At 50.1% G+C, this 25900-nt stretch overlaps 1 protein-coding gene across 1 annotated transcript in view; it reads right to left on the bottom strand.

Moving 5' to 3' along the window:
• Positions 1 to 632: 632 nt before the first annotated feature.
• Positions 633 to 25900, bottom strand: part of Syt13 (synaptotagmin 13) — a 50339-nt gene continuing 25071 nt past the window's right edge. Inside the window, exons 2-6 of the mRNA XM_004657183.3 lie at positions 20482 to 20707; positions 17086 to 17220; positions 13225 to 13526; positions 6756 to 6885; positions 633 to 4304 (exon numbers count right to left, since the gene is read on the bottom strand). Coding sequence (XP_004657240.1) covers positions 4000 to 4304; positions 6756 to 6885; positions 13225 to 13526; positions 17086 to 17220; positions 20482 to 20707 — 1098 coding nt within the window. The 3' untranslated portion in view covers positions 633 to 3999. The remainder of the gene's footprint in view (positions 4305 to 6755; positions 6886 to 13224; positions 13527 to 17085; positions 17221 to 20481; positions 20708 to 25900) is intronic.

Raw genomic sequence — 25900 nt, 5'->3', positions numbered from 1 at the left:
CATCAGCAGAATGGACTGTGGTATTTCCATGTCATGGAATATTACAGAGTGATGAAAGAGAAATGAACTAGATTTCCATGTCTGCACAGGTGAAGCTCAGAAATTTTCACGTTGAACAAAACTAGTGTGGTGCACTTGAAGTAAAGCTTAGAAATACACGCAGGCACTCTCCAGGCTGAGGGATGCGCATACATGTCCGTGCCGTCAAAGCAGAGAGGACTGGAGAGATGGCTTAGCGGTTAAGCGCTTGCCTGTGAAGCCTAAGGACCCCGGTTCGAGGCTCGGTTCCCCAGGTCCCACGTTAGCCAGATGCACAAGGGGGCGCACGCGTCTGGAGTTCGTTTGCAGAGGCTGGAAGCCCTGGCGCGCCCATTCTCTCTCTCTCCCTCTATCTGTCTTTCTGTCTGTGTCTGTCGCTCTCAAATAAATAAATAATATTTTAAAAAAATATTCACAAATTCAGGATCTCAGGTTCCCAAGTCAAGGGTGCTGAAGGGGACTTCAACTTCAACTGTACTTGTCATGTGAAGCTTTAGTAAAATTGCCTTCGTGAGTGCTTATCCCAAGAAATTTTCTGCATTTTAAATGACTAAACTGTTAGGTGGAACAAAAGAGAAACACCAAGCTAGTGACCCAGTTGAAAATGCTTTATTTACTATGGTGAGATTTGTGCTCTGTGGTGTGACATCAGACACAGGACCACAATGTCTCATGCGTCTTCTTGTGCTTTGACCAAGGACTAAAATCAAATGCTGAGCATCTGACGGTAGAAAACGCCGAGAGCAGAAACAAACTGCACAGACTAGCTTTCTCTGTTGAAGGGCCCCACCTCAGTTTGGTTGGGACTCCAGCCACCTTCCACCCAGGACTGTTTTCCTCTGAAAAGAACTGACCTTGGACTGCGCTCCCGGGTCCTGCTCTGTGTCCAGCTTGGCTTGGAGCAGGGTGTCTGCTACTCGCCCCTCCCCAGGAGTCATCTCAGGTGGGAATGGACACACGCATACAAAGCCTGGATGGACAGATACGCAACGGGTATACACTGATTTGATGCCAGAGGTGGGGTCACAGGTCAGTGAAGGTGGACTCCTGACTCACCATGAACGAGCAGGTGGCCTCTGAGGCATCGTCTCAGCCTGAACTTCTCTCTCTCTCTATTTTCAACTCGACCTCATACTCTTGATAGAAAATGCTCCCTGGCAAAGAACAAGGTGTTCTTGTCAAAGCTGACAGATGCCATTTATACAGACTTGGTTACTGTTATTCAGAGGTAATTTGCAAATGTGCCTGGAACAAAGTAAACTGATGCAAAGGTTACTGAAGTTTTGGGGTTTGTTTTGTTTTTTGTTTTAGTTTGGCAGTGTGGCATCTCTGGGTGATTTACAATGTGCCCACATGATTATTCTGGAGGAACATAGCAATTAGAGAGCTAGACCTGTAGTTAGGTGACGACTAACACTCAGCAGCATGAATCCCCAGGCAGTGGCTAAGACGTCTGATGACTTTAGCATTGACAGGTCCCCAGGCTGTCACTGTTAGGTCATGTGTTTCCTGGCTTCTCCCCATCCATCCTCCACCCACTGATTCATTCAACAAATCCTTAGGACACTCCCATGACATAGCTTTGTTCTAGGGACATGGAATATGCCAGTGAGTACAATATACAGAGCCCACCCCCCCTGCAAAACTCTTCTCTAACCTCTGCTAACTGAAGTGACAACTGGCATTCAAGATGTCCTACAGTAGAAGGTGACTCCTACCGGGGGTAACCCTTGGTTTACAGTCTAGAAAACGACCTTTGAGACCCAAAGCAGTGAATGTATGTAGAATGGAAATTCCAGGCCTGGGCCGCACCCAGCCCATCTCAGATGTTCTTTAGTGGGACTGGTAACCAGGTGCATGGATTGATAGGAAAGACAGTAGCAGCCACCTGCCCTGACTTTCAACCTAGCTTCCAAATGTTTCTAGATTCTAGTAGCAGATGTTACTAAGAAGAGAAGGCTAGCGGTTTATTCTCTTTTTGCTGTGCCGACCAAAAAGAATGGGTTAGGGCAGAGACAGAGATCTCAGAAATTTGTTTCAGGAAGCCACTGACAAGCACTTCACCTCAAAAACTTCACAGAAGCTAGTCAACCTTTTGACTGGCTTAGAGTCTAAAATACTTGCCCACAAAAGAGGAATTAGACTGCTTATTTCTATGGGTAGAAGTTACTTCAAATGATTTTCTATTTCCGTGTAGAAAGGACAAAACTCCCAAAGGTTGCCAGGTCTCTGCACGGATCTCCAGGAAGAGGCCCATATCAACTGGACCCCCTGAGGGACAGTGTATTTGCCCATCTGGTCCTCAAATCCCCAAGTAAATTAGGGAGCTGGCTGACATCTGATGGCTTTTGGGAGCTGGAATGTTATCATAAAGGAGTTTAAGTGCAGAACCCTTGACTTTGGAAATGTCAGGATGGTTGGCATTGTTCAGCCTTTCTCAGTTGCCAACTTGAAATGAAAGACAGTCCTCTAGCTTCAAGCTGGTCTGCGGGTGCCTCAGAGTTTGTTCTCTGCAAGGAATGTCACAGTTGCTGAACAGAACTATCCATCATGTCACTCCCGCACAGTGGTTCCCATGACGCAGGCGTCCTGTGTTACAATGGCCAAATCAAGGCCTTGTACAGCGAGGAGGCAACAGAACGGGAATCCTGGCTCCCAGTTAAGCATATGCCCACCGCCAGCCCCGTGATATAGACTTAGTGCGCAGTGGCGGCATCCATTGGAAATAATGAGCTAGAGAGCCAAACCTAGCTGCTAGTTCGTCCGTTAAAGGGATCAGTCCCCAAAACTGAGGGAGGAAAGGGAGGCACATTTTCAGAAGACTGCATTTCCTCCTTCAAGTTGTCTGTCCTCCATCTCCACTTTCACAAGGTCAGACGACACAGACCACGTTCATGACCAACTTCCTCCTGAAGCGCCGGCAGGCTGAAAGGGGCAGATCTGTTCCGCGGAGACACTTGGGTGATGCTGGTGGACGTGACTACCCATCAGAACCCAGCAGTCACTGACGGCGGAGTCCACCTGTGCTTGTCAGGGAAGCCCCCCCCCCCAAGTGTAATAAAAAACCATTTCTAAGATAAAATAATAAATTCCTTCGGTAATAAACACATAATACAGCCCATGAGCTGGGCCCACGACGCATAAACACAATGTAAATATGAAAATAAATTAACACAGAGGCTTTGAGCTTACACTGACTGTGCAGACTGCCAGCGCTAGATCCTGCTGGTTGTAGCACTAATACCCCTACAGGATGGTGGCTGAAAGCATGTCTGGAATGCTCCAGAAGGAATCCCATCAAACACAGCTCTTGCCACACTGCTTTGGAAGCCCCAGAAGCTTCCCCCAAGAGCATTGATGTGCAAGATGTGGAACATCCACAGGCCCCGATCTTCAGACGGAAGCTGGGGAGCTGCCGTGAGCAAGGGTGTGACTGAATGCAGGCTCAGGGCTCATTCCCCACACAGTACCTAATCCCATGAGCCTACCCAGAATCCATCCATGTCCTTCGTCATGGCTGAGGTGCTTCCCTTTCAAAGGCCAGATTCTCCACATCCACGATTTTCTGAGCTAAACTTCCTGTGCATCTGGCCCCAGCCTACCTGCTCATGAGATGTATCTGAGATGCGTGCATCTCCTTCCATAACGTGGATGCGCAGAACATGGTCCTCTGTGTGACCCTGATGCCCAGCGTCCACATACTGCCCTGGTGGCTTCACTCACTTGATAGAGGCAGGAATGTGATGAGAAAGGAAGAGGGTCCTGGCCTTGGCCAACACGTCTGTCCCTGTCTCCTGGGTGTTGGCATGAGCACAGGGCGCAAGGAAGGGATGGCTGTACAGCTGGGCTGGAGGACAGCTCTGCCACAAGAGGGCAGGTGAGGGGGTGGGGCACAAGGAAGTAATGACTGGACGGCTGTGCCAGAGGACAGCTCCAAAAGGTGGGTGGCGCAGTGACTGGCTACAGATGCAGCAGGTGCCACATAGCAATCTGCCGGCGTGGGCTCTTCAGCATCTCCTCCCAATGGCTGCGCTCAGAGCCCGAGCCGTGCAGGCCCAGGCTACAGCGGCCCAGCGCACAGCCAGGCCCCACCTCGCCCTGGCCCAGCACCTCCAGCTCCACACTGGATGCCCGCAGCAGGTCATGGGGAAGCTCAAACATGATCATCTCGTTCCACACGGGGTTCATCTTGTGCTTGGCCCGCTTTGTCTGCTTCTTCTTAAGCTGCTGACCTTGGTGTTTCAGGGTCACCTTGACAGAGACATCTGGGGAAGGACAATGAGGAAAAAGAGACAGGCAGAGAGACCAAGTGAGGCTGAGGGCTGATGGCACCCAAAACGATGCTCCACTCCCCTGCTGGGCCATGCCCTCGTTCCGTATCTGTTAAGTGTCTGCCGGATGGCAGGGGCTGTTCTAGATATGGGGAGGGGGTGCGTGGGGAGGAGGCAGCCAGAGCTGATGCCTCTGTAGAACTCACAAAAAAGTGTGTGGGGTGGACAATACGGGTTGAGTAACCTTGCCTGGAAAGCTTTGGAACCAGACATGCTTCCAAAGTTAAATGTTTTTCAGACTTGGGAATAATTGCTTGGACACTACATCTTGAGGTCAGGACTCAAATATAAATGTGAAATTCACCTATGTTTCATATACAGCATATACACAGAGCTTGAAGCAATTGTTTGTTTGAGGTAGTTGAAACTAGTCCAAGCTGGCCTTGAACTCAGCCATCCTCCTACCGCAGCCTTCCCAATGTTGGGACTAAAGGCCTCTGTGCCTGGCTTTGAAGATGCCATAATGAAACATATTTTTTTAAAAAAAAATATCTTGTACATAAAACAAGTTACATGGCGTGGAATGTCCACAAGCACCCAGAAAATTTTAGATATAGAAACATACTAGAGTTTGAATTTTCGGATTTCCCATCATATGATGAGACTAGTCACTGGTTGGCTCATACTGTGGTATATTAGAGTGCTTTAAGCCCTCCAAAGTGACATGTTGTCTTCAGTTCAAACCAGCCTCAGGACAATGAATTGACATTGAACAAGATCAGATGAACACCACTGGGCCCCACGCCCACCTCCATCCCCTTGATTCTGCAGCCAGGCTTTACTGTAGGGTAATAAGAGACCAGGGCTCCTGCTGGCTGCCTGAATTCTTGTCACCTGACCTCCTGTAAGTTAGACTTGAAGGCCCTGTCTTCCTGCAGAGGGCAAGACAGGCTTTCAGTCCCCGCAGCTATCTCCCCTTCCATCTTCCTCCCCGGAAAAATCCACAAGCAAGTCACCCACCAGGCAGACTTTCCCAGCCCGGGACATTGCTTTTTCATTAGTCAAGGTTGCCCAAGCTAATGTGAGAATAATTGCTACTTTGTATTTATTGCTATCATTATCGCCCCTGGGTGGTTAGTTTGTTATTTCTGTAGAGATGTTTGAGAGTGCCTTACTGTAATGATCCTGATGGGAGCTGTGAAATAAAGTTTACAAAAAGCAAGGGACAGGGAAATGACTGGAAGGGATGAGGGAGGTACATTCAACTCTGGCCTTTGTCTCAGGAATCCGCCAGCAAGATCAACCTTTCTGAATTTACCAAGATGCTTTGTTCAAGGATGCTGGATGCAGTGCCAGCTCTTGACTTGGCATCCTGCTATAAATAGAGGCGATTTCTGTCTTATTTATATCTTGTTCTGAGCACTCAGATCCAAGTACAGGTATGGTCTAATTAACCCAGGCAGCTTTGTTGTTGTTGTTGTTTTTCCTTTTTTTCTCTAACAGAAGAGCTTGCTTAGTCCCCAAGATTCGGGACTTGTGCCCAGGTATCCAGAAGACAAATGGGAACCTTCTAGGATCTTATAAAAGGTACATGTGGACATCTATGCCATAGATACCCTAAGCCTCAGGCTTCATCCTCAGACCACACACCATCTGTTGACTCACATTGAGCAGGTGTGGCTGAGGCAGTTGGCCAAGGCTGGAAACCAAGAAGAGAGTGGATGTTAGCAGGGATGGGAGACATTACCTTCAGTCCTGTCTGGCCTTCCCTACAGCTCAGGGACATCATCACCACTCTTGTGGTTTGAAAATGATATGCCCTTCAGGTCGTACTGTCTCTAGCTGATGATCTTTGGGAAGTGGTGGAAACTTTGGGGGGTGGCGTAGCTGGAGGAAATAGGTCCTCGAGGACTATATCTTGCCTTGGCTTCTATCCGTATTCCTTCCCTTTTTCCCTACTTCCTGTCCAGTGTGGGGGAACAGCTGTCCTCCACCACATATTACTGACACCGGGATCGTTTGCCCAAGCACGCGGGGCCAAGCAACCTTGACTAAACCATCCACAACCCTAAATCTGAAGAAATCTTTCCCCCTTTAAGTTGTTTTCTCAAGTATTTTTGTCACATCAATGCCAAAGTAATTAATACAGGTCTTTCTCTTGTCTTCCTGGATTCCAAGGTTAAGGCTATTGTTCTCAATGTGGATCTATGCAGGTAGCTCCTCCCACCCCAAATCCTTGTGGGTGGGCTGAGCTCAGGGATGAATGTGAACTCGAAGGCATGAATGTGTCCTGCAAAATTAGCGGGCTCCGGGTTGGAGGAGAGAGCTGAGGGTGACTCCGCGGGCGTGCTCCCGTTTGCCTCCCTCCACTGTCCCATTTCCTGCCAGGTGCCACCACCCTCTGCACACAGTCCAGCACCCACACCCACACCCACACCCACTCACCCTTGCCCAGAAGCTCCTTGGACTGGCTGGTGTGGAGGTTCTTGGCTTTGATGAGCACCACCAGGAGGCGATTGGCAGCTGGGAGGTAGCTGAGGGACAGAAGGACCTCCCCAGTTCCTGCAGATGGCTCCTGAAATAGAAGAGAGTACCGGAAGGGCGTCACGCTTGGGGCTGGTTTCTAACCCACGGAGCAAGGGTGGGAGGCTGGGGTTGCACTACACTTAAATCCCTCAGGCACCCCAGGATTTATTCACTGAAGGCTGCGCACGGCAGCAAGGTAGCCATGCCTGACTGACAACAGGACTTCATTTGTGGTTTACCAAGGACGTGATTTTTTCACTTCATCCATTTAAACCCAACATAGAAACCGCCAAAAACCTCCTGTCAGGCCCCAGCAAGGGGTAGGGAGCATGGAGCCCTTCTCTTCTGCCTCACCACCCTCAGCCTCGGAGGGTGCCTCGGGAGATCACGAGGGCTCCAGGGGAGCCAGGGTGACAATCACCAAGTGGACTGATTAGGCTCTCGGAGTAGCGCAAAGCGGTAACTGCGGCCAATAAAGCGGCATACTGATTCTGAGCAGAGGCTTACTTCAGCAACAGAGGCCCGCAATCTTAGCTCAATGCTGGGGCATGTGGTGTTCTGTGATATGCCAGAGATAGCTGGCAATAACCAAGGGGCAATGGCATACCATTCCCACATGCAGCTTCATAGAGTCCCCATCAGCCTCCTGTAGGAGTTTGTTTATGATGTCACTAAGCTTGCTGAGGGGCTAAAGAGAAAAGAAAGAAAAAGAAAAAGAAAAAAAAAAGACTCCTCCCAGGAGACAGAGGTTGAATACAATCTAAGCTCCAGGGCCTTGGTGGACAAGAGAAGGGAGTGAGTGGACAGTGGACAGCGGGGGTAATGTGAGGTAGTAGCCCCTCCTCCCGCAAGCAAATGGCCTTCTCTGCAAAGGCCCAGGAGGTGGTGACCTGCCCTGTGTCTCATGAGAAAGAGAGTGCGGAAAGGAGGGCAGAGGAGACTCGGAGCCAGTCCTATCCATGGCATACTGTTAAATCCTTAGGCTTTGGCTCTCTTCCCTGCTGGGCAGTAAGGAAATCAGGGAGGCGCTCCCATCCTCCACCCCTTAACGGAGGCCACTAGTTAGAGATGACAGAACACTCGCCTCCTACAGTGCAGGGCCTCCGTGGTTAGTGAAAGGTGGGTGGTGGGCTGAGCTCAGCACCCTACTGTGTGTCCTGCGGAGCTGTTCCAGGTCTCTGGACAAGGTCCTCCCTTACCCGCAAGGGGACCCTGTCCCCTCAGCAAGCTCACAGGGAGCGCACTTGTTCACCAGATACTGGAGTAAAACCTGTGAGAGGAACACAGCCTGCAGGCAGAGACAGGAGGTATCTGGATGTCCACCATCTCAGGGCTGAAGATGTGGCTCAGTTGGTAGAGAGCTTGCCTACATAGCAAGTTTAGATCCAATCCGGGCTGCACGGAGGCTCTCAAAAGCCAAGCGATAAAAAAAAAATTGGGCCACGTTTAGTACTATGAGGAATTGCAGACTCCTGAGGGCCAAATGGGAAAATACAGCAAGGAGTTCTCCTTAAAGTTCACAGGTCATAATTCTAAGGACACTCATCAAAACTGTAATAGTTGGGCTGGTGAGATGGCTTAGTGGTTAAGGCGCTTGCCTGCCAAGCCTAAGAACTCATATTCGAATCTCCAGGTCCCACGTAAGCCAGTCACACAGTGACACAAGTGCGCAGTGTCACACATGCACACGAGGGGTCGCATGTGTCTGGAGTTCGTTTGCAGCAGCTAAAGGCCCTGGCCAATTCTCTCTCTCAAATAAATTTAAAAAAAAATTGCAGTTCTTATCAATAAGCCAGAATGAGGGTACATGATGCAGTGATACTGACTCTAGAGCAAGACTAGCTATGTGGCCATGGACAAGGATGATGGTTAATCTTGTCAACTTGATGAGATGTTACATTCACCATGGAAACAAACCTCTTGTTACTAGATTATGTTAACTGAGGTGGGGAGAGCCTTAAATATGGCTGGCACCAGCTCATGGGCTAGGGTCCTGGACTGTGTAAAAGGGAGAGAGCTAGTTGAGCACCAGCGTTCATTGCTTTCTGCTCTGCTTCCCAACAGGGGACCGTTCCTACTCTCAAGCCTCCTCTGCCATGACAGGCACGCCCCGAGCCATAGGCTGAAGGCAGCCTTCCTCGGGCTGTGATCAGAGTCATTAGGAGAGTCACTAATAGAGCAAGCTGCTTGTTTTTTTTTGCATCTCTGCTTCCTCATGCATGCCATGGGAATAGCACTGTCTCACCTTGCAGAGCCATTGTGAGAATGACGCGAGTTCACTCTTAAGGGCTTAGAACAGTGTGTGGCATGATAACCAGTCTGGAACGGTTTGCTATAATAATCCCCGTCAGTTATAACAGGAGGGTCGTCACCATTTCCTGAAGCATTCCATGGTGAGTACTTAATCTGGATGCTCAGGAGCCACTGTGGGCTTTGGGAGAGAGGCTGGGGGAAGAGCTGGCCTGATTGCTGCCTGGCTCACTCCACTGATGGCCTTGGGGTGCACCATTCCTGCAGGAAAAATAACTGACATGACCCCAGGATTCTATAACAGGAGCACCTTTGAAATTGTCCTTTGCTGTCCTGGGTGAGGGGTGGGGGGGCTGCAGGCAACCATCTCATATTGCAAAGCACAACCCTGGCCCTGCCACCACAGGACCCTGCAGGGCCAGGGGAAGAGACAATGGCATGCACACCTTTTGTCCCTGTTTGTCCTTTCCTTGTGGAATTCTCTTTTTCTTTTCTTTTTTTTTTTTAAAAAATTATTTATTTATTTATTTATTTGAGAGCGTCAGACACAGAGAGAAAGACAGATAGAGGGAGAGAGAGAGAATGGGCGCGCCAGGGCTTCCAGCCTCTGCAAACGAACTCCAGACGCGTGCGCCCCCTTGTGCATCTGGCTAACGTGGGACCTGGGGAACCGAGCCTCGAACCGGGGTCCTTAGGCTTCACAGGCAAGCACTTAACCACTAAGCCATCTCTCCAGCCCTCCTTGTGGAATTCTCAAGCTACCGTCAGTACAGGAAAGACAGATTTCTTTTCCTTTTTTTAAAAAAATATTTTAAAGTTTATTTTTATTTGAGGGTGGGGGGAGAGAAAGAGGCAGAGAGAGAGAGAGAGAGAGAGAGAGAGAGAGAGAGAGAGAGAGAGAGGAATGGGCACACCAGGGCCTTCCGCTGCTGCAAAAGAACTCCAGACGCATGCAATTTCCCCTCCACCTCTACTCATCTCTTCGTTAACTGGACCCTTGAAGGTGGTGGGGGACTGAACGTGTCCTGTTGAGAGGCAGGGAACAGTTTAACCAAGTAGAGATGACTAATCATATGATAAAATTAGTTAAGATCCTCAAGAAATTGCGGGAATGACCAGAATAACAGCACACATAACCTGGCACCAAATAAATTTTGCCCCAACAAGTTCAAAGGGTAAGATATCTCATTTAATCTTTTTATTTTGCAGGTTAAGCAAAGATTTATTAGAAAAGAACGTGAAAGTAAAGCAGACACCTCCTTAACTGGGAAGGGTCCCAAAGTAGTGACTAGGATGTGAGGAGAGGTCATAGCTTTGGGGATATAAAGTAAGTATCAAAGTGGGGTGGACTGGTTTGGATAGGTGACAGGTACATGAATTAGTTACTTTGTATACGTGGACCAGCTGGCCTCATAGTGAGCCACCAAGACATCCCATTTAATCTTTTTTTTTTTATTTTTCATCTCATTTAATCTTGACAACAGCCTTGAGAAGGCCACCGATAGCTCTCATTTTAGGTATAAGAGCCTGACCCTTTGAGAGGGTTTGTTATCACATAGGCTCAGTAGCTCCAATGGTATCTTCTCTGATGGGAGCCTGAGTCCCACTTTTGGCTGTTTGGGTGGACAGTCTGCCCAGAAGGCTCATTCAAGACTGTAGAAATGGAAGGATAGGGATGCCAGGCTCTGTCTCCTGACTCAAGGTCACTTACCAGAACTCCATGGCTGGCTAGGCTGTGGCCACATGTAACCAGGTTTGTACCCTCTGCTCTCTCTATATTAGGTGAGACACCTGTACTTTTGCATCCCTGAAGGGCTCCTCACTTGTGTTGGGGGGTGAGGGCCAGGGCCAGCCTTGCCAGATGTCTAATACTAGAGAATGTCAATGGCACCAGCTTGGCTACACAGCTATTCAAAGTGTTCGCTGAGAAGAATGGCCGTCCTCCTTTCTCCTTCCTCCTCCTGCGGATCTCCACCCCTCTGCTCTGCGGCCTTCCATGAATCACCCCAGACTGCCTTTGGAGTGGGGCGCACTGTTGATCTCAGTGACGCACATGCTACTTTTGGCTGAGTGTTTTCCGGCTGGAATTGGGGCACTGCTGGCACCTCCATTAACACATTCCAGCCTGGAGGAGAACAACACTAAGGAGGCAGCAATTGCAGGCTCCCCAGCAGGTTCCAGTTCTGTACTCCCCACCTGGGCCCAGCTTCCTGGCCTGACTTGGGGCTTGCTCCTGCCTCACAGGCACCCAGAGAGAAGTGGACATGCCAGGACAGCCATGGGATAGCAGTGACAGCCACAGATGAAGCAAAGAGTAGGACTCCACTGTAGTCGTGACATGGTGTTTGGCACACTGGAGGAGCTGGGTGAGGTGTTTGTGGGATAAATGAGTGATACTGCTCTCTGAGGCAAGGCGCTTGGGATTTCTGCCTGGATCCGTTGGATTTTGATCCTTCTGCATTCATATCAAAGCTTCCAAGCCCAGAGGAGGAAATCTCCAGATCTCCAGAGAAAGCTTCAAAGCTCAAGTGTTGGCTCTCCTGGGGTGGGGAGGGACCCTCTGTGAGTCCACACAATTCCCAAATCTCACAGTAATTACAGTGTGCTTTAGGATCGGTCTGGCTCTATCTGAGGATGGCTGTGATTTTTTCTTTCATCAAATTTCCAAGGCTAGTGTTGCAGTCAGGTTCACATTGCTGGCAGAAATCACCTGACCAAGAGCAGCTTGTGGGAAAAAAGGTTTGTTTTGGCTTACAGACTCGAGGGGAAGCTCCATGATGGCAGGGAAAACAATGGCATGAGCAGAGAGCGGACATCACCTCCTGGCCAACATCAGATGGACAACAGCAACAGGAGAATGTGTCAAACACTGGCATGGGGAAACTGGCTATAATACCCATAAGCCCACCCCCAAGAATACACTGCCTCCAGGAGGCATTAATTCCCAACTCTCTATCAGCTAGGAACCTAGCATTCAGAACACCTAATTTTATGGGGGCATGTGAATCAAACCCCCACAGCTAGGAAAGAGATAAATGGGGCCCAAAAGAAATGATGGACAAAAGAGAGAGAGAGAGAGAGAGTAAGTGGGGAACAGAATGTTCTCTTCCCTCCCTTAGTCCAGGCACTATTAAGAAAGGTGCCCGTGGGCAGAGCTTCCTGCTCCTCAGGGGCATGAAGAACAATCTAGCATGTAGGGTCTGAAGACTGTGCCTCACAGCTCTTCTTCAGTTGTGGTCAGCCTCAGTTCCCTGTAGTGCAAAGGAGGTTGTCACAGCGTCCCCTCAGCCAATTCGGCGAAGTCTGGGGTGGAGCTACCAAGAGGTGAGAGTGCTCAGGAGTAGTGCCCTGATTGGCAGGTTGATAACCACAGCCCAGGAGGGGTGCACTTTCTCCAGAAAGGGCATCTTTTGCAACTTTGTGGATCACACAGTCTCTAGAAAGCATAACTGATCTAGAGAGCGGGTTGACATCAGATGTTCCCTGGGAGTACCTCAGTGCCAGGCTCTTGGATGGGGCCATGGACCCAGGGCCCTGCAAAACCAAACCCCTTCCCCGACCTTCCCCCCAACCTCACATGGTACTGGCCTGAGTGGAACACAGGTTGTTCAACTAGGAGTCCCTCTCTAAGGAGGGCAGTGGCTCAGCAGCCTTTGCAGGGACATCATATAGGATTGGTGCCTGGGCTGTATTCTGCCTTCAGCCCAGGTGACTCCTTCAGAGCCTCATGTTAAGGCCTTGCATTCCAGAACTTCCAGAACCTTCCACCAGAGCACTTCGGTTAAGCTCCTCTTAGACACCTCAGATTAGCCTTGTTAGCCCTGCGCCCTTGGTCTGCATGCACTGTGAGCACAAGGACCCTGCTCTTCCCTCCTCTGCGCACAGGACAGCAAACACTCTAACTGGATTTAAAGGGGGACAGCACAGCAGATGCCACATTAGCCATGATGTTGTCCCTCCATGGCAGGGGCGTCTTTGCACCGAGAGCAAGTAGGAACCGTGCCTCGGAACAGGCATTAGGAACCCAAGTCCTGGGCCCTAGTTTGGTCCAGCAACTGCAGTGTCTGGGACCCAACCTGCTTTTGATCCTGGCTGCAGCAGGCTCCACCCAGCTCTGCCAGATGGGAGACACCCTTACCTTTGAGGAGGTCTTTAGCTCACCCCACTGCGCAGTCCCCAGAGGCACGGACACTCCATCCAGGCCCAGGTGCAGCTCGCCGGCCACACTGTGGCGGGAGAAGCGGTCGCAGGTCCTCAGAGTGAGCGTCAGGGTGGCTGAGGCGAGCTCCTCCTCGGCCAGGGGCAGAGCCAGGCCTTCCTCCCAAGTTGTATGCAGCTGCCTCTTCTTCAGGGCTGTCTGTGCCTCCACAGAGCCTGCTCTGATGGCCACGCTGCCTTGGACGTAGCAGTCACAGCCTCCACCGTGGTTACTGGTCACAGCTGCAGGTAAGGACAAAGCACCACAGACCTGAGACTTCTCCAGGTCCAGGGAAGGGAGAAGGGGGGCCCTATCAGGGCTGTAACACCCAGCTTAGTAGTCGTGATTTGGGTGTCTGAAAGAACCCAGAGCCAACCACCACCATTGTGGAATGTCATGTAATGATACACCTAGAAATGGGACATCACGGGAGTGGGGGGGGGGAGGCATGTGTGATACCAGAACATGCCAGGCTTCCTTGGAGAACAGTGGCAAGAATGGGCACTCAAGATTTGGAGATGTTCACCAAGGTGCGAAGGTCTCTGGAGGATCTTTATTAGGATTGCTTCTGATACCATGACTCATGTGACTGTGCTTTAAATATTTACCACACAGCCCCTGGCTATGTGAATCATCCTTCAGTGACCTCACCAGTGATGTTTTCCATTCTCATCCTTGGTGCTCTTGAATGCGTCACAGTGTGGACCGTATTAGTCAGCTTTCTGACGCTGTAACACACACACGTTGGAGAAGCATCGTATAGAGTGATCACGTAGCTCTGTGAGGTCGCGCATTGTGGCATAAGCACGCAGCAGGCGGCTGGGGGAACAGTCCACTTCATGACCGGGGAGCAAATGAGGGCAAGAGGAAGAGACCAGGGTTCCACAATCCCGGCCAAGGACACGCCCCCAGGAGCCTGAAGATCCCACCTCCTACAGGCTCCAGCACCTTCCAGCAGTGCCACCCTGGGGAGCCGGTGCTTTCTCCATTCACCTTTGTGGGTAATTAAGCCAAACTACACAGCACTCATGAACATCTCTTGGCAGGTCTGGGTTTGGGTTTTGTTCTCCTGTTTTATTCCTTTTTTTTTTTTTTTTTTTTTTTTGCTTCCGTGTATGTGTGTGTGTTCATACATGTGTGTGTACATGCATATACGTGCGTGTGAAGGCCAGATGTAGACATTGGGCATCTTCCTCAATCTCTTTCCACCTTATCTATGGGACAGAGTCTCTCACGAAATGTAGGGCTCACCAATTTAGCTAATCTAGCTAGCCAGCTTTCCTCAGGGATCCCTTATCTCCACCTCCTGGCATTCTGGGATTGCAGGTGCATGGGCTTTATGTGGGTTCTGAGGATCTGAACTTGGGTCCTTATGCTTGCATGGGCAGCACTTTATCAATTGAACCATCTCCCCAGCCTAGTTTTTTGTTTTTTTTATTGTTTATTTTGCATTGCTGGGAAGAAAATTCAGGGCCTCACACACATGATGAAAGCAATGTGCCTGAGCTAGTCCCCTGCCCTGGAAGGAGTTTCTAATGTAGATTCATCCTGTGGTGAAGCCCCACCCTGTGGTGTTTGGGTGACAGTCTTCCCAGTAGAAACTGGAGAACTGGGAGCTGACATTTGATGAGAAGAGAGGATAGAGAACTGGGCCCAAGCATCCCAACAGCTAAGAGCTCTTGACTGAGCTTCAAAACACTGCTACTCGAGTAACCTTGGAAAGGTCATAGAATTTGCTAGATCTCACGTGCCTGATCTGCAGAATGGAAATATGCTAAAGACCAGATGTTATTATGTGTATGAAAGTATTTTTTTAGACCTTTCAAAGACATTAAAAAGGGAAAACACTCTCTTTAAAAAGGAAAATTAGGGCTGGAGAGATGGTGTGGTGGTTTGAATAGATGGCCCCCAATATATTCAGTTCTTTATTGTTTGTAGTTTGCATCTGTAGCCACCTGGATGGAGGCAATATCACTGGGTGGATCTTAAGGTGTGGTGGTGGGTTTCAGATTTCAATCTAAAGATATGCAAAGTGTGCCTAGCTGGAGTTCCTGAAGTGTGCTGTGCTGTGTGGCTTTTGGTTTGTGCTTCTCTTTCACTCTGCTTGGGCCTGTGAAGGCAGGCCAGCTTCTGCCATTATGGAACTTCCCCTGGATCTGTAAGCTTCAATAAATATAACTTCCTCCATAAGTGTGCTTGGTCTGGAAGTTCATCTCAGCGAACCTGAAGCTGTCTGCTACAGATGGCTTAGCAGGTAAATGCTTGCCTGTGAAGCCTAAGGACCCCGGTTTGAGGCTCAATTCCCCAGGACCCATGTTAGCCAGATGCACAAGGGAGTGCATGTGTCTAGAGTTCGTTTGCAGTGGCTAGAGGCCCTGGGGTGCCCATTTTCTCTCTTTTTCTATCTTCCTCTTTCTCTCTGTCTGTTGCTCTCAAATAAATAAAAACTTTAAAAAAAAAAACATAAAGGAAAATTAGAGCTGGAGAGATGGCTCAGTGACTAAGGTGTTTGACTGCAAAGCCTAATGACTCAGGTTTGATTCTCCAGTACCCATGTAAAGCCAGATGCACAAAGTGGCACATGTAGTTCTTTTGCAATCGATGAAGTCTCTGGTGCAGCCATTCTCTCTGTCTCTCTATCTCTCTCTGCTTGCAAATATCCTTAAACTTTTTTTCACAAAGGAAAATTAGAGTCCAGGTAGAGCACATGCATAGTATGTGTGAGACCCTCAAATTTCTCCCCAGTACCAAAGGCAAAGCCAGACAGACCTGTGTGGTTTGGATCTGAATGGCTCCAAAGGCCAGTTGTTCAGTGCTTGGTCCCCAGTCGATGGTGCTGCTGGGAGGTGAGAGGTCTTGGTGGGAGGAAGTTAGGTCACTGGGAGGATGTCCCTGAAGAGGACACGGGACTCTGGCCCCTTCCTTCTTCCTCTCCTCCCTGATCATCATGAGGTCGGCAGCTTTGCTTTAGATTTGTTCCCTGCCATGGCGTCTTGCCTCACCACAGGCCCAAAAACAACAGGGTGAAGCAACCATGAACCAAAGCCTCTGAAACCTGTGCTAAAATCACTCCTCCTTCTCCTCAGGTATGTTGTTACAGTGGTGGACAGCTGACTGACACAAAAACAAAAGAAATCAAACAGAAACGTGATGCAGCTGGCCCACTGCCAGCCGCAAGTTTTTGCTTCCTGGTGGTGAGATGCATTGTCAGGGTAGGATACCAAAGATATCCTGACTCACCTAGATAGACTGTCTGGCTCTTGGAAAGTGCTCAGAGATGTCTCTTAACTCTGGAAGACCCTCTGTGTCCAGCACAAAGCCCTCTCCAATGCTAAAGGCACTGCTGGCAGAAGCAATAGCTATTTCCCAAGCACTCATTTGTCTCTCCTCCTGGGCACCTGCCACGCCACATTTCCCAGGATCCTCTGCAGTGAGGTGCTGTCAGGTGACCAAGCACCTACCAAGGGCATGTGAGCAGAAGTGACTCATGCCTGTTCTGTTAAGCTGTTGGAGAATTGTCCCTCTCCTCTTCCTTCTTTCTTCTGCTAGATACAGCTAACAGGAGGTCTGAGAGCGGGAAGCTAGGGTCCTTGAGTCACGATGTGGTGGAAAGATGTCTGCCCACCAAGAATTCCCTACTTTGTGTGGTTACAAGAAAGAGGGGTAAGAACAATCTATGTGTCCGAGCATCATAAATGTGGGGCTGTTTGTCCCCTCCAGGGGCAGACCCTCCCATCCCACCTGCCCGGCTTGTCCAGGGGACGTGAACACATAGAAGTGGCCATTGTGTGACAGCCATACCTTCCAGGCGAGTCACAAATAATTCAGCTTTCTTCTGGTCATAGTCCAGGCAGTAGTGGAGTTTGGGGGCCTGGTTCCAGCTGGCAGCTTTCTCTGGGTTCCAGGTCTCCATGACACAGACGTCCTCCACAACACCTGGAGGCAGAGCCATCATAGCTATCACACTGGGATCCTGCTTCCTGGATAACACATTTACCACACTACCACTTCAAACAAGACTCCACGGGAGGCAGAGGTAGGAGGATCATCGTGAGTTCAAAGCCACCCTGAGACTACATAGTGAATTCCAGGTCGGCCTGGACTAGAGTGAGACCCTACCTTGAAAAAACAAAACAAAACAAAACAAAACAAAACAAAACAAAAACCCTTGACTCCAGACCCAATGCTTCCTAAAGCCCCAAGTGCTGGCCATGGGTATTGCATTGCAAGGGACCATCATGGCCTAGTGGTCAAGATATGGGTGGGCTTTGGTTGCTGACATGATCTGTTATGTAATAACTGTGTGCCTTTGGAAACGTTAACGGATGTCTCTGAACCTCAGCATCCTCATCCCTGGAACTCATTCCTGGAGTTACTGTGAACACTGTGAGAGAAATAAGGCAAGGGAAGTTCTCAGCTTGACACCTGGCCCACCTTTCTATTAGGAAAGCTGTCGCAGCCTTGTTGTAGGCAAACCTTCTTGCCCATCCAGCTCTAACTCTCCCTGCCCTGCGGGAGTAAAGAGATGGGAACATCAGTGAAGAACAGACCGAGAGACCGGGAACAGAGGTTGAGGGCAAAGGTGCTGGATTTGACTTTATATATTTACTTATTTGTTTTTTGGATTTTTTTTTTTGATTTTTTGAGGTAGGGTCTCACTCTAGCCCAGGCTGACCTGGAACTCACTATGGAGTCTCAGGGTAGCCTCGAACTCATGGCGATCCTCCTACCTCTGCCTCCCGAGTATTATTTGGTTTTTTGAAGTCGGGTCTTGCTCTAGCCCAGGCCGCCATGGAATTCACTATGTAGTCTCAGTGTGGTCTCAAACTCATGGCGATCCTCCTACTGCTGCCTTCCAAGTGCTGGGATTAAAGGTGTGGGCCACCATGCCCAGCTTTACCGCGGTACAATAAACATTTGCTGGATGAATGGGTTACATCTTTAATTTAGAAGTTCCTAAATTTGCCCAGATTGTTTGCTCTGCCTCTCTCTTGGGCGGGAGCCTCACATCTGGAAAATTCTCATGAGTCAACCCCTACAGAAGAATGAAAAGTTCACAGATGCTACAACACATTACCCTTGAAGCCAACTGGAATTTACTTTCAAATCCAAGGGCAAGAATACAGAGGACTGTGAATGTCCCAAGCATCTCGCTGTCAGAATCCTGCAAGTTAGAGGACGGTCCCTGGTACCTCTATGCAAGGAGCAGACTGGCCAGGGGTGAACAATGTATAGTAAAGCAAGGCATACACGTGTGCAGGACATGCTTGGTCTCCAAAGCCACCCCAAGGACCCTGCACCTCAGCAGAGTGGCCCTGAGAGCTCTCAGCGATCGGGCAGTCTCATCCTGTGGTCTCAGATCCGACCCCAATCCATTCAGATTTCTTGTCTCAGTCTGGGCTTTGGCTCATGGACAACACCCATGAGTTGACTCTGTAGCCCCAGAGGGACCAAGGGATGGTGACAGTGAGATACAGGTGTGGTATCTACTTCCAGAATGGGACATTGAGTAGTAAAGTGAAGGGCCACCGGAGTAGACATGCTTGGTGACAGTGGTTGGTCAAGCCAGTCTCCTGCTTTAATGCCTTTCCCTCTGGTCAATGTTGGCTGAACCAGCAAATTCTTGCTAGATTTCTCTGGATTAGAAAAGATTATTGTCTTTCGAGATAGAAAAAGAGGAAAAGAACATGCATGTCTTAAATTCTATAAAGGCTGGGCACTGCTCAGCTCTCTCTCTTCCCCCCTTTATGAGGGCCCCATCCAGGCTCTATGCAAGCTTTGAGCAGCCCAAGGTTTCTGGGGGAGAGGCTGTAACTAGAGGGACCACCATTTTGCCCTGCTTACTGGGAAGCTCATACATTGTTGTTAGGTCAATTTTAAATCTATTTAAGTTGTGCATGGGCCACCCTGGAGGCTAGCACAAGAGGTTCTACAACCCTTGTGGCATGGCCTGACACTTCTCTGGAAATGTCAACCTAATGCTATACTTCCGGCCTGGTGGCATCTGTCCATGGCCAGCGTGGGTCATGTGCACTCAGGCCAGGAGATGTTTTAGAAAAGGGTCAATGTTAATGTCAGAGGCGCTGGACTGCTCTGTCTCCCCCACCTCCCTCACAGTTGCATGCAGAAAACCAACATGATGGTTTATACTGATCGCCAACTTGGCGAGGCCTAGAATCACCTGTGTGGGATGATCTAGATTAGGTTAGCCTCTGGGCATACCTGTGGGGGATTTTACTGAGTATGTTGACTGGTGTGGGAAGACCCACTTTAACTGCGCTGGGCACCACTCCATGGGCTGAGGTCCTGGTCCGTATCAAAAGGAGAGAGGTGTCTGGGCAATAGCATTCATCTCTCTGCTTCCTCACTGTGGACTGAGTGTGACCAGCTGCCTCAAGCTCCTGCCCCATGCCTTCCCTGCTATGACGGACTGTGACCTGGAACTATTAAGGCTCAAGGGAGAAATTAACTTGATTTTGTCACATATTTTGTTCCAACAAGAAGATAAATAATTTGCCCAAACCACACAGTAGACCATACTCTGGGTCTTAAGATTCCCTCCCTAGAAAGCCTTCCACACTTTTTGGGGTCAGGGCTATGTCTCTTATCCCTGCTACCCCACTACCTGCACCATGCAAGCCACTTACAGGTGCTGCCTTCTGGGTGCTGGTGCAAATGGACAGGAGAATAAAAGCAGTAACAACAGGCTGGCCTGGAATTGTCAGGCTGGCCTTGAACTCACGGATCCTCCGACCTCTAACAATAGTCATATCTTTTGATGAGCTTTGTTACAGGACCTGAATCTAGTATTTCATAAGCATTATTTTGCATTTTGCAGCAACCCTCCCAGACAAGTAATAACATTATCCCATTTCACAGATGAGGAAACTGAGGCCCAGAGAGGTTTTGTTATTAGCAGCATGACCATTGCCACACACTCAGGTTATAAAAGGGCAGAGAATTAAACCTATGATTCAGAAGGCCTGAGTCATGGGTTCTTTATTCCTTCTGCGGTAGCACACACGAGATTTGAGGGCCTCCCCTCTTGCTAGGGGAAAGCTGGAGGTGAACAACAGGGCTGACCTGCCTACCCAGTATCAAACACACGACACGGGTTCTTCATGGTCTCAGGTGGCAGCCACAGAAATGGACAGATGGCACTCATGTGCTGCCCACCAGGGGGCAGAAGACCCCTACCGTTCTGGGGAAGGATGAACAGCTCCTCCGTGACCTGCCTCTTGAGGCGACTGTCGCTTGGGGCCTGGGGGCTGGTGGGTGCAGCGGGCTCCTCTGTAGTCCCCAGCGTGTAGTCTGCATAGTTGATGACTTCTGGGGCTGTCACAGCTGGCCGAGGACCATAGACATCCGGAAATTTGAGAAGGGCTCGGGGCTGGACGGGCTCCGTGGATTTTTGAACGTTGAACTGCAAATGTAAATCACTCCGGTTACTTCACCAGGGGACCTGCCACCCTTGGGAGGAGGAGTGGTGGCCTGACTGCTTGCAGAAGGCAGAGGGAGATGTGTGTTTCCATTCGGCTCCAGAAAGCCTGGCCAGGGACTGGGGAGATGGGCCATGGGTTAAACACTTACCTTGTAAGCCTGAGGACTTGAGTCTGATTCCCAGAACCCACATAAAAGCCCAGCTGGAGCAGTGGCACATTCGTGCAATGCCAGTCCCCGGAAAATGAGCGCAGGGGCATTCATTCCCTGGGCAAGTTGGCTTGGTGGTGCAGCCTACTTGGTAAGCTCCAGCTAAGGAGAGGTCCTCTCTCCAAAAAGGTTCCTAGGGATGGTGCCTGCGGTTGTCCTCTGGGCTCTGCAGTAACTCATATGCATGTGTATCTGAACACCCACGGGCACACAGGCACACATGAACAAAGAGCATGGCTTGGGAAGGTAAGAGGTCGCTTCTAACCCATCATAGCATGCATATGAGATTCATGTGATCCTCCAGCCCTTCTCACATCTGTCCATACATGGAATGGCCTGGGTGCTATCAGGCCTGTTCTGATGTACCCACTCTTGGACCCTTCATTCCTTTTCCCATCTCTCTTACTGTATTTATTACTCCTCCATCCAATGACTCAGCCATGCCACTGGTTCTCAGTTGGTGTCCACCAAACTCCCGCACAAAATCTGGACCCCACACCATGACCTGCAAGAACTCACCTCCCCTTCCAGCTCACCCAGACCCCACACAGTGACCTGTGAGAGCTCACCACCCTTCCAGCTCACCCAGACCCTGCACGGTGACCTGTGAGAGCTCACCACCCTTCCAGCTCACCCAGACCCTGCACGGTGACCTGTGAGAGCTCACCACCCTTCCAGCTCACCCAGACCCCGCACCGTGACTTGTGAGAGCTCACCTCCCCTTCCAGCTCACCCAGACCCTGCACTGAGACCTGTGAGAGCTCACCTCCCCTTCCATCTCACCTAGACCCCTCACGGTGACCTGTGAGAGCTCACCACCCTTCCAGCTCACCCAGACCCCGCACCGTGACTTGTGAGAGCTCACCTCCCCTTCCAGCTCACCCAGACCCCACACAGTGACCTGTGAGAGCTCACCTCCCTTTCCAGGTGACCCAGACCCCACACAGTGACCTGTGAGAGCTCACCTCCCCTTCCAGTTCACCCAGACCCCGCACCGTGACCTGTGAGATCTCACCTCCCCTTCCAGCTCACCCAGACCCCACAGAGTGACCTGTGAGAGCTCACCTCCCTTTCCAGGTGACCCAGACCCCATAGAGTGACCTGAGAGCTCACCTTCCTTTCCAGGTGACCCAGACCCCGCACGGTGACCTGTGAGAGCTCACCTCCCCTTCCAGCTCACCTCCTCTTCCAGCTCACCCAGACCCTGCATAGTGACCTGTGGGAGCTCACCTCCCTGCTCGACTCATCTCTGACACTGCAAATCTGATTGTATTTGCTCCCTCCCTCCCGGCCACCCCTAGCTCCCTACACAAGTTGGGCTCTTTCCTTGGTGTGACTTCGGGGCCCTGAACTCTCACTCCATCCTCCACCTACTCTTTGCTTTGTGGGACTGGCTCCACCTCCTGTCAAAGGCCTGAAATCCCAGCTCTAAACCGAGCCCAGGCCTCCCCATCATTGAATTGAGCTTTTGGTGGTAGCACTGGTCTCCCCCTTCCTGACTTGGCCCTAAGTGCAGTCTGTCCAGGTCAATCTCTTCCCTAGCACATCACACCCTCAACCACAGGACCTGTCCTCTGCCTTCCTCTCAGTCCTTCCACTGGGGCAAAGCCACTCTCTGGGGATATGGCCTTAAGCAACCCAGCCTAAGCATGGCTTCCAGCTGGAAAGTGGCAGGTGACCAGTTCTGTATGTGCAGAAAAAGTTGCTGTGGGGAGACATCCAAAACAGCAAAAGCAGCTAACAGATCTGCCTGGCGGTGCAGCAGCGGGTGGCAGGGGCGTTAATCAATGACCAAGGATGGGCAGTATGTGGTCCTTAATGGGCAGCCACAGACTCCAAGTGACCAGGAGACTTGAACTAGACCTCAAAGGACAGGGGTTTGGAAGGCAGAGGAAAGGCTATGTCCCCGAGGCCTGCATCCCTGAACAATGGCTAAGGCACCCAAGTCTTTCATCCTCCTTAAAGTCACATTCACCTCCATTAGCTCTACTATTGTAAAGCAAAGAAACCAAGGCTCCAGGGAGTGCAAATGAAGCACTATGACTGGTAAGTGCTACAAATAGTGGGTATTTTCAGATATTCTGATTTCATATCATTTCCCTGCTGGTCCTGGATGCTGGAAACCAAATGACAATCGCAGAACCCTTGGGTGGCCCCTCCCCCTGACCCCGTTCATCAATGATAAAGATCGTCTAGAGGTTTCTGGACTGCAGCAACACTTGTCTGGAAGCCACCTTATTTGACCAAATCAGACCATTCTGGGGTGTCTTGGGGAGCATTTTTAGGTACTTCCCAGTTTAAACCTGTTGTGTTGATCTTGTCTACAATGGGAGAATCGTGGCTGGCTCTGTTCTTTTTGAGTGCGTACAGGTGCATGCGCACATGTGCATAGAGGCACCTGTGTGTTTCCAGAGGACACAGGTGTCTTCCTTGGTTGCCTTCTAGAGACACAGTCTCTCTCTCTCACTGATTCAGCTGCAGTAGCCAGTCAGCCAGCCACAGGATCCACCTGTCTCCACCTCACCAGCGCTAGGAGTACATGTGAACACTGCCATCCTTAACATTTAAAAAAACATTTATTTTTATTTATTATTTATGAGAGTGCTAGAGAGAAAGGGCATGCCAGGGCCTCTAGCTGCTAAAAACGAACTCCAGACGCATGTGCCACTATGGGCATCTGGCTTACATGGATTCTGGAGAATTGAAGCTGGGTTCTTGGGCTTCACAGGCAAATGCCATAACTGCTAAGCCATCTCTCCAGCCCTATCCCTAGCATTTTTCTGTGGGTGCTGGGCATCTGAACTCAGGTCTTCCTGCTGGCATGGCAGGACTTTTATCCATTGAGGTTCCTAGCTTTTGGGTCCGTCCTGCCCAGGACTTCTGTTCTGTGTGGACTTTGCAGAGATGGGTCAGCTTTCTTCCCTGCTCGGTGAGTCTCAACTTCTGTGTCCCTGACATCCTTAGAGCCTGTCACGTGTACCTAAAACACACCCTAGGACAGGCAACAGGCTTTCTGCGGTGACCTACCAATATCCACTGTGACTCCCTCCACCTTCCCAAACATCACCCCCAGGTCTAAGGTTCCCCACGCCACTCACAGCTCCCACGGTGAGATGAGTTTGTTTTAACCCTCCCAGCCTTTGGCGTTATCTTGGTGACTTGTTTTTACCCTGTGGTTGGGTAGGTCATGGAGCAGCCAGCCCAGATAGCCCAGATGATACAGTAGACATAGTCTCCTCCCACTGGGCAGAAACATTTAGCTCTGCCTTGCAACTGCAAAGTGACCCAGCCTTGGACATCATAGTGCACAGAGTGGAGAAACACAGAGCCTGTGTCCTTGATGCTAATGTCATTTGACCCCAGAGTCTACCTACCCTGCAGTCTGGTCGTCTCTGAACTGCCCCAAAGTAGACGAGATAGATGTACAAAGTCCAAAGGGCATGAGGAAAGTCAATGCCAAAGAAACACACGGCCCCGTTCAGAACCAGGTAAGGAAGTTCAATACACTTTCCTCCAAAGAACACACATGATCGCTAAGCACATGAGAAGATGCTGAGCAGCCCCCAGTCAGGGAAATGCAAGCCAAAACCATGATAGAGGGCTGGAGAGAAGGTTTAGTGGTTAAGGTGCTTGCTTGCAAAGCTGAAGGACCCAGGGATTACCCAATACCCACGTAAGCCAGATGCACAAGGTGGTGCCTAAATCTGGAGTTATTTGCAGTGGCTAGAGGCCCTGGTGCACCCATTCTCTCTCTCTCTCTCTGTCCCTTTCTCTCATTTTAAACTATGATAGATCCTATCATACTCCCATCAACAGGGCTCCTAGCCAACAGAGCTGGTGAGGCTGTGGGGAAATCAGAACCCTTTTTACTATTGGTGAGGAACTAAATGCTGTAGCTGCTGTGGAGGGGAAATGGAGTTAGTATTCAGTGGAGGCAGAGCTGCCGTGTTATAGCAGCAAGTGCTATGAAGATGGCAGAGATGTCTGCACAGAATTCTCAATGCCTGCAACAGCACTGAACTGCACATGTGCACAGGTGAGGGTGGTGAATTTGATGTGTGTTCTTTGTTACAACAACAAAACACAACTGAGCCAGGCATGTCAGCACATGTCTGTAATCCCGGAACTAGAAAGGTAGAGGCAAGGGCACTGCTATGAGTTTAGACCAGTCTGGTGTACACGGTGAGCTCCAGGTCAGCCAGGGCTGGGTAGTGAAATCCTGTCTCAAAAAGACAAAAGGGAGCGGTGCGGTGTGCACACCTTTAATCCCAGCACTCGGGAGGCAGAGGTATGAGGATCGCCGTGAGTTCAAGGCCACCCTCAGACTACATAGTGAATTCCAGGTCAGCCTGGGCCAGAGGGAGACCCTACCTTAAAAAAAAATCAAACATAAAAACAGACAAAAGGGAAGAAAGGAAGGGAGACAAAGAGGGAGGAAGGGGAAAGGAAAGGAGAAAAAGGAAGAGAAAGAGAAGAGGAGGGAGGGAGGGAAGGAGGGATGAAAAGAGGGAGAGAAAGAGAGAAGAGGAGGAAAAAGGGAAGGGAGCTGTGGCAGTTTGAATGGAAGGCCCCCAATATATCCAGTGTTTTATTGGTTTGTAGTTTGCATCTTCAGCCACCTGGCTGGAGGCATGTCACTGGGATGATCTTAAAGTGTGGGGGTGGGTTTCAGATTTCAATCTAAAGATATGCAAAGTGTGCCTAGCAGGAGTTCCTGAAGTGTGCTGTGCTGTGTGGCTTTTGGCTTTTTGGCTTGTACTTCTCTCTCTCTGCTTGGTCCTGTGAAAGCAGGCCAGCTTCTTCTGCACCCTGTGCCTCGTGAGGGCCAGCATCTGTCTAGCTCAGCACCGTGCCCCTGACGCTCATGCGGCACCTCTTCTGGAAGTTCCATTTTGGAACTTCCCCTGGTTTTGCAAGCTTCAATAAATCCCTTCCTCCATAACTATGCCTGATCTGGAAGTTCAGC

Source organism: Jaculus jaculus, chromosome 1 (assembly GCF_020740685.1).
Source record: "Jaculus jaculus isolate mJacJac1 chromosome 1, mJacJac1.mat.Y.cur, whole genome shotgun sequence".
NCBI classification, from domain to species: domain Eukaryota; kingdom Metazoa; phylum Chordata; class Mammalia; order Rodentia; family Dipodidae; genus Jaculus; species Jaculus jaculus.
This window is presented reverse-complemented; position numbering and strand designations above follow the sequence as displayed.